This window comes from Triticum aestivum, chromosome 4D (genome assembly GCF_018294505.1).
Source record: "Triticum aestivum cultivar Chinese Spring chromosome 4D, IWGSC CS RefSeq v2.1, whole genome shotgun sequence".
In the NCBI taxonomy this organism is placed as follows: Eukaryota; Viridiplantae; Streptophyta; class Magnoliopsida; order Poales; family Poaceae; genus Triticum; species Triticum aestivum.
In genome coordinates this window covers 392,474,786-392,483,219 of record NC_057805.1, presented here as the reverse complement: position 1 = coordinate 392,483,219, position 8,434 = coordinate 392,474,786, and the positions used below count along the sequence as shown (strand labels likewise).

At 49.2% G+C, this 8,434-nt stretch overlaps 1 protein-coding gene across 1 annotated transcript; it reads right to left on the bottom strand.

Moving 5' to 3' along the window:
* Positions 1 to 1,675: 1,675 nt before the first annotated feature.
* Positions 1,676 to 6,318, bottom strand: LOC123098125 (protein indeterminate-domain 16-like). Its single transcript, XM_044520018.1, has 3 exons — positions 5,921 to 6,318; positions 5,351 to 5,807; positions 1,676 to 2,514 (listed from the first exon to the last, which is right to left on the bottom strand). The coding sequence occupies exons 1-3, from the start codon at positions 6,087 to 6,089 to the stop codon at positions 1,896 to 1,898; spliced, it is 1,245 nt and encodes a 414-aa protein (XP_044375953.1). The 5' UTR covers positions 6,090 to 6,318; the 3' UTR covers positions 1,676 to 1,895.
* Between the last annotated feature and the right edge of the window lie 2,116 nt (positions 6,319 to 8,434).

Below are 8,434 nucleotides of genomic sequence, written 5' to 3'. Positions count from 1 at the left end.
GAGCACGGCTGTTGTACAGGGACTACTTTGCTTCGGACCCAACTTCCTAGATGATCCATCGTTTCGTCGCTGTTTTCGTATGCGCAAACCATTGATTTTGCGCATTGTGGAGGGAGTGGAGGCACATGATGAATACTTCAAGCTCACTGGAGATTGTTGCAGCCAACTTTCTTTCTCTGCTAAGCAGAAATGCACGCCTGCTCTGAGGATGCTTGCACTTGGTACTGCCACCGATGCCGTTGGTGAGATGGTCCGGATGGGGGGGAGAACATGCCTGAAGACTACTGTCAGGTTGTACCAGAGTATCTGAGAGAACCAAATGTGCGGGACACCGAAAAGTTGCTGGCTATTGGAGAGGCACGAGATTTTCCAGGTTTGCTCGGGTCAATTGATTGCATGCATTGGCAATGGAAGAACTGCCCCAGAGGTTTGCGTGAGATGTACCAAGGTCACACCAAAGAGGCCACCATCATACCGGAAGCAGTGGCATCACATGCCTTTTTGACTTGGCATGCATTCTTTGGAATGTCGGGTTCTCACAACGACATCAATGTGCTTCAACGGTCTCCTGTGTTCAGAAGGCTTTATAATGGGGAATCGCCACCGTGCAACTACACTCAATGGCCGCGACTACAACATGAGATACTATCTTGCCGATGACATCTATCCTTAGTGGGCGGTATTTGTGAAGACCATATCTGAACCATAAGGCAACAAACAAAGTCATTTTGTAACAATGCAGAAGCAGCTAGGAAGGATGTCTAGAGGGTATTCAGAGTGCTTCAAACTCGTCGGCGAATTGTTCGTGGAGTTGCAATGATGTGGGAATCTGAAACTTTGTGGAAGCTGATGACATGTCGTGTTTTCCACAATATGATTGTCAAGGATGAAGGTGATGGGGTAGTCCAAATGATTTTGAAACGCCTGGAGATAAAGTCCAAACCCGAAAGATCAAGATGCAAATCAGCTAATGAACTCTCTGCAAATGCATCAGAATCTTCGAGATCATCAAGTGCACGCGTAGCTACTCAGTGACCTTGTGGAGCATATGTGGACCCATAATGAAAACCAAAGAGCTAATGTTTGAGTTGTGCACTTAATTTAATTTTTATGTAAGAACTATATATTTTCGCTACCAACATTTGTTATTTACGTGTGATAATGGCATGTATGATGGACGTGCATGGATTTGAGAGTCCGGATTTGAGATATGTGACTACCGGGCAGGACATACGAGAGGTGGTCCAACTGCGTCCGCAGACGCGTACGGGCGCGTCCGTGGACATATAAAAGGCCAGATTTGGTAAGTCCGACTGCAGATGCTCTAATTCAGTCGGTCGACAGACTTGATCCCAAGCGAAGAAACGTAGCTAAGTATTGGCCTACCATTTTGATCTCAGTCGGAGTACACAGTAGTAGTTACGGTTTAGCTTTGTCTACCATTTTGTTCACGGATTGGCTGCACGCGGTCGGCAGTACTCACTTCACCTGGATGCTCGGCGTTTGTACTCCTTCCAGGTGCTATGGTTAGAAGGCGGAGGACACCGTGCCGATCGGAACGCCAGAGACGGGAAAGAAAGGCGAGATGGGGCGGCAAAGACAACAGGATGCAGCAGAGCAACTAAGAGACGAAGCTGCATGCGGCCAGCTGCCGGCGCCGTGGCCGTGCAGGTGCGTGGTAGAAGTTTTCAAAAGCATTGTTGTCAAATTTCTTAGAAGTTCGTTGATTAATTCGTAAACTGCACTGAACAGCAAAAGCGCGTCCATATAAACGCACTCCGTCGCTACGACATCACGGGCCTTTTAGTTTACGTGCTCATGCGTGCACGTATACGTACGATTGACGCGCGAACGTGAAAGTTGTACATGCATGGCATGGACGCCGCGCGCCGCCCCTACAGTCCTAACCCTCCCCCTCTCCTCAGGGCCTCGCAGGCCACCGCGGAGCCGCCGTGGCCGCCGTCACCGCCGGCCGCGACGCCCATGGGCACCATGCCGAAGGAGCGCTGCCGGCACGCGTGGCACGTGACCTGCGCCAGCAGCCGCGCGGCGTGGTCACGCAGCGCGCAGGCCTTCTCCAGCTCGCCCCGGGCCCGCTGCCGCGCGCGCCGCGCCTCCTCCAGCGCGCGCTCCGCCGCCGCGGCCTCTTCCCGCGCCCGCGCCCGCTCGGCGTCCGCGGCGGCCTTCTCCTGCATGGCACGCATCACCTCTTCCCTCCCGTCGTCGGCGCCGGAGACGCCGTCCGAGGGCGCGACTGGGCCGATGGAGAGCTCCAGCTTCGTCGTCGCGTGGGGCTCGTGGGAGGTGGAGAATACGGCGGGCGTGGCATTCACCGGCGCCTTGGTAGCTGCCGGGAGGAGCTGGAGCTCCGGCGGCGGCGTCGACGGCACCCCCGTAGCCGGATGCCTGATAACGATAGGCCGGAGCACCGGGAGCGCCGACGGCACGGCCCCCGCCTCGCCGCGCATCCGGCCGGAGTTGCACGCGTCTTGGTGCTCGATGAAGCTCTCCACCCTGCAACACGAGCAGATCATTAGCACTCAGCACTGACCAACACGACACGCCCATAATCTGCATGGACGCTTACGCTCCCACCGCACCAGCCTGCCCCGTCGCCGTCATGGGCATCGTACGCGTGTATATATGTCGCGGGAGATCGAGTACGTACGTACGCACGTGAGTACGTGCCATAATTCGCGACGTTAGGTGCGTCGTATGCATGCATGATTGCCCGGCCTGCCGCCCGCGCGATCGGTCGGTCGATCGCGCCCATACGGCATTTCGGCGTTTGCGTGGAACGAAAGCGACCACACGGCATGTACCGATCGACCAGACGGACAAGGAGATGGATAGATCGACGGGCGCCATCCAATCGGTCCAACAAGATACTGGTGGCGGTCTGGTGGAAACGTGTACCGACGGCCCCTCCGAGATGCATCGATCACTTCAGTTCTGGCCGGGACCAAATGGCGGTGTGGTCGATCCATCGAGATCGATGTGTGTGCACTGTGCAGTGAACACTGCACTGCCACATGGAGCCAGCCACGGCACACCAAAGGGACCACGCCACGCACTAGCTTGAACACGACTCTTGATCGAGTTGCACGCAATATATAGCTCGTTCCTCTAAAAGCTCAAAGTTTTCTTAAAAAAATGTAAAATTATTTACACTTCTGGAAGAGGAAATTAACGTGCATGGGTGCCCGCCCGGCCGTTACATCTATATACCCGGTCGGTGACAACTGACAAGAGTGTGGCTGCCAAGTGCCAATTATTAAAGTGTAGGTAGCCCAGTGCTGTTGTTTTTTATGCGGCTAGAGCATGCACATGGGCTCCTGTCCTGGCGCCCGTGTCCGACCGTGTGGCGAGCGAGACGAGCGATCGAGAGAGGCGCGCGCGCGCTCCCTTGTACTTTGGTGGATCAGGCGGGGTCCGAGGAACGGGGCAGCTTGTCTCTACCTGGCTAGCTACTAGCTAGCCTACCTAGTGCTCGTTGCTGTGGCCAGCTCCCCTGCTGCATGGATCACTACCCGTATGCACAGTAGTTCCTCTGTTCAACGATACGTGACATCTTGGGGTGTCACACGCTATCCGGAGTCAACATCTTTGACTGATATATATATATATATATATATATATATATATATATATATATATATATATATATATATATATATATATATATATATATATAAAGAGAACGTAAGAAAACCTATAATCATCGTAAAAAAAATTATGTTACGTAAAATTATAAATGTAAAAATATAGTGTAAAATGTACATAAAATACATTTTTTGACCTATATTTTTTTTGTTAATGCCAAATTTTATACAGTAAATCAATATGAATGTAACTATTTGTATTTCAAATGTAATTTATTTATGAAATGGTCGTAAGATTACCTCGGGTGAAGAATAACTTATTCTGCACCCTGGGTGATGAATATATATATATGGGTACATGCATGTTAATAGATTTTTTAAACAAAATGATATTGTGAAAACATTTCAAGGCAGTGTCACAGTAGCTCCACTTGACAATATAAGCTGTGTGTATGGTATATTATTTTTTTCAGTAATATAAAAAATCCGACGGCCAAATTTTAAGCATGGCAAATCGAATACTTTTTACGACAAATTTATTTTGGTGCGAGGTTGGCAAATTTAACAAGCATGATAATTTTCTATCAAAAATATAATCTGGAACTAATTTATCATGCTTGCCAACTAAACTTATCATCCTCGGCAAACATAAAATATCATAAAAAACGTTTGATTAGCCATGCTTAAAAATCTAACGACAGATTTGTAGTTGAGTCCATTATTTTTCCTTTTAGTAACTGACAAGAGACTTATGTTTTCTTTATAATTACATGATGCCTTAAATTGTTTTTTCCATTAAAAAAATCTGACAAGGGCATTTGCCATTAGGCCAGTACATGCATGCATGCATGCGACTGGTTAAACTTTTTAATTTTTGGAGGGGTTAACCATGCATGCAGCTAGTAACCCATTACCTGCATGAATAACCTTGTGACTGCTAATACTACCTACTCCCAGCTAGTAATAGTAATATTCTAGTATGTCGTTTGCATCGCCTCGCACACCCATTCAGCAACAGTGTTGAGCGAGTGCTAACACAATTAGAAGGTAGGTGCTTCTTTGAGTTGAGTTTACGGGAGCTATAAGCTAGCCTAGCACTGTTCTCTTTGAGGACTGAGGAGACAGTTTTTGGTCGATGTGCGGTCGCTTTCCCGTTGGAATTTTCGGTCCTACCGCGATCCGCCACCGAAATGATCATACGCCAGCATCCTAGCTTTGCTTTTCTAATTTCTCTTCTTTTTTTTCTTCCATGGACATATGGATACTATGGAACCCACTCGACCTGGATATATGCCATCAGTTTCAGGTCCCAGCCCGCGTCCGTACGGAAAACTCCACTTAGTAGCTACTAAAAATTGTGGTCAGCTAGCTAGCTTGCTAAACTATGGATCGATCAAATTCTAGTTAATTCATGTCGGCCGGCTACACTTGTAATCTCTTTAATCCTTCTTTTGATTTGATGACCGGATGGAAACTCGTTAAAATTCTGAACTAACACCAAAGCTTTTGTCTTATCTCCACCCACCCATGGATCGATCGATCTCCATGGCTGTACTTCTCCCACAAAGACATATATAATCAAGCCCTTTGGTGTTCAGGTATATAATAACTCTAGTTCGTTCTCGTGCGACAAGTACGATCGACGTACGTCCCGAACCGGTGCATGATGCAGCTTAGTTATTAATTAGCTCGCGCGCGTCAGATGCATGAGGCATAGACGTAGGAGTAGCGGCGTCGGCGGTACGTACCGGGAGAAGACGCGGCCGCAGTCGCAGGAGTGGCCGCGGGTGCCGCAGGTCTTGAGGTGCGCCTTGTAGTCGGACTGGACGGCGTAGCCCTTGGCGCAGCGGGCGCACACCCACTGCCGCCGCCCGCCGTGCTTGCGCCGGAAGTGCTTCTTGATCCCCACCAGGTCGCCCAGCGCGTGGGCCGGGTCGTGGTGCAGGCAGCTCGGCTCGGGGCACACGAACACGCGCTTCCGCGGCACCGTCGTCGCGCCGGTCCCTCCCGCCGTGCCCGCGCCGCCGTCCTCCCCGGCCGACGGCGCCGGAGCCCGCTTCACCAGCCGCCACGGCACCTTGTGCCGCCGCCGGTGCATCTGCAGGTTCTGCTCCCGCTGGAACCCCTGCCCGCAGATCTCGCACACGTACCGGTCTGACTCCAGCAGCGTCCTCGGCGTCAGCGCCACCACCTCCGCATCAGGGTCTAGATAATAATGTACGTACGTAAGTGTCAGCCGATGAATCCACGGCGCAGTAACCAAGTGCATGCTGACCGATCCAGATATGATCGATCCACATGTGTTATGGTCCACGTACCTGGCGTGCCGGGAGGGCGCCGCTTGCGCTTGGCGGGGGAGGGCTGGTCGGTGGCCGGGGGAGGCGGCGCCAGCGGCGGCGGCGGCGGCGGCTGCTGCTTGGAGGAGGGGGAGGACGAGGAGGTGGAGGAGGAGGCCAACATTTGGTGGTGGCTCTTGACCAGTGCCATAAGTGTTGGGGGCTTTCTCCTTCTTCTTCTTTTAAGGGCTAACCTTACTAGCTACGCACGTACCCTTGCACACAACCGGCTACGTCGCCTCGCCTTGGCCTCGGCCTTTGGCTTGCCTCCTTTCCCTCTTCTCTTTTTGCTCCTTAGTGGGATAGGGGTGCCAACGGAGGCTTTATGGGGTGGAAAGGTGAAGGTGCATTGTGCTTGTGTTGTAGAAAGGCTTGGGGCATGAGGGGATCATATATAGCTAGGGAGGAGGGAGGGGAGGAGGGAGGGGGTGAGGGTGAAAAAAAGGGCTTTGTCTATATCTCTTTGCTTGCTTTTGTGCTTGCTGCATCGGTGCGTGGGTGTGGCTCCCTTTCTTTGAAGGGGGAATGTGTCTCATATACTCATTGGATGGGCAGCTTTTATCAAGGCTTTGTTTGTTTGTTTTGGTGGTTTTTAAAGATGGGATCATGTGACTAGTCTCCCCCTGCCAATCTCATGGACGCAATTAATGGGATACATGCTTGCTTAGCTGCTTTGATTGAAAAGATCAGCTCTTTAATTGCATGTGTTTGTGTACATGTTGTTGCAGTACTCCTATTATCAACTCTCTTTCTCTCTCCTTCCACAGACAGGAGTTAGGCAGGGAGATGGGACTTCACTCTATCATGCAGTCTTTATTATATATACGAGATACAGTATATGGAAATATATGTCCAAGGAGAAAAAGGACCCTCTAATGCACAATTATTCTATGAAATTCCATGTAACCATCCACATTTTTTATCCTCCCTCTCTCAACCCTAATCGTTACCAAGGGTAGACTGAGATCAACTTGCTTCAACAAGGAGCCTAACGCTTATTGACTGTCATATTCAAAGTCACCAGGGTGCACCGTTAGGATGGTGTGGCTGATTTTTTAGGCTAATTGCTAGCAGAAAAAAGGAGTGCCTACTACTCAGGCACTTGAAAAGTTGGTTACTTCTTCCAGGACCACTAGATCTTGATCCAATGTCCAGAAATAGATTAGGGCATTGTTCATCTTCAACCTCACCTTCTTCTTTCTCCCGTGAAACCGCCAGCCTACTCCGCACTAGTAGAAAAAGGGCCTATTGTCCCGGTTGGTAAGGGCCTTTTGTCCCGGTTTTTGAACCGGGACTAAAGGGTCGTTACTAATGCCCTAACCCTTTAGTCCCGGTTCTTACACGAACCGGGACAGATGGGCCTCCACGTGGCCGCTGCGGCCAGCCTAGGCCGGGGGGCCTTTGGTCCCGGTTGGTGACACCAACCGGGACCAATAGGCATCCACGCGTCAGCATCTGGCTGGATCTGAGGTTTTTTTTGAAAGGGGCTGATTTAGGGGTTTTGGGGGTTAATTTAGGTTGTTATTAGGTAGCTATTAGAGAGAAGTGTCCTCTCTTATATCTCCGTGCTTGGTTTACCAACGCTACGTACTGCAATGCCTAAACATGGCTTAGATTGAAGTGAAGGCAACATGTGGTGCATGTCGAAAGTAATACTAATCATAACTTGATCAAGTTTGGATTGTACTACTTTCGACATGCACCACATGCATGTTGCCTTCACTTCAATCCAATCCATGTTCATTTCACCCGCTGATATATAATAACTCTTCATGCGCGCATCATGCATCATCATATATAATAAAAAGTCCTACTAATCATCATCATACAACTTCTACTCGTTATTAATAACCAGTCATACGATCATCATCCTCATAGTCATCGAACCAACCCTACTTAATTGTTCTTAGCACATGATCATCAGTATTAGGTAGGACCGAAATACCCTCTTTAAGGTAAAATAGCATAAAACAATATAGACCCTGACTCTCCATTATGGAGAATGGAGATCATCCTGTCTCCAATTCTTGCGCTTCGCTTCCTTTTGCTTCCAAGAACCTCCTTGCGACTGTCCATACATTTTTTCCATTCTTTGATCTGCATGTCTCCACTTCTTTTAGAAATCCGGTATGGACAGTTGAGATTCGTAGGATGACCTAGTTGTATGTTCAAAATATCAAGCCTACCATTCTGATACATCAAATGAGGCACACAATCCTCTGGGATTATCTGTTGAAAAACATAGTAATAACTTCATAGTTAGCAATGATGTACTAGTTTTAGAAGTATGCAAAAGATGCACGGATGTCGTAATAGTAAGAAATCTTACCAGGGTATCTCCATAGTAGTTACCGTAGTTCAACACGTGCACTAGTGGCACGTATTGACCATAATGTGGAGGAGTTTTACAATAGATATTGTAATTCTCAAGATCAGTACAAAATCCGACCAAATGTGTTTTCTCCTTATAAGTTAACTCAGAGCCATCGGTGTAGT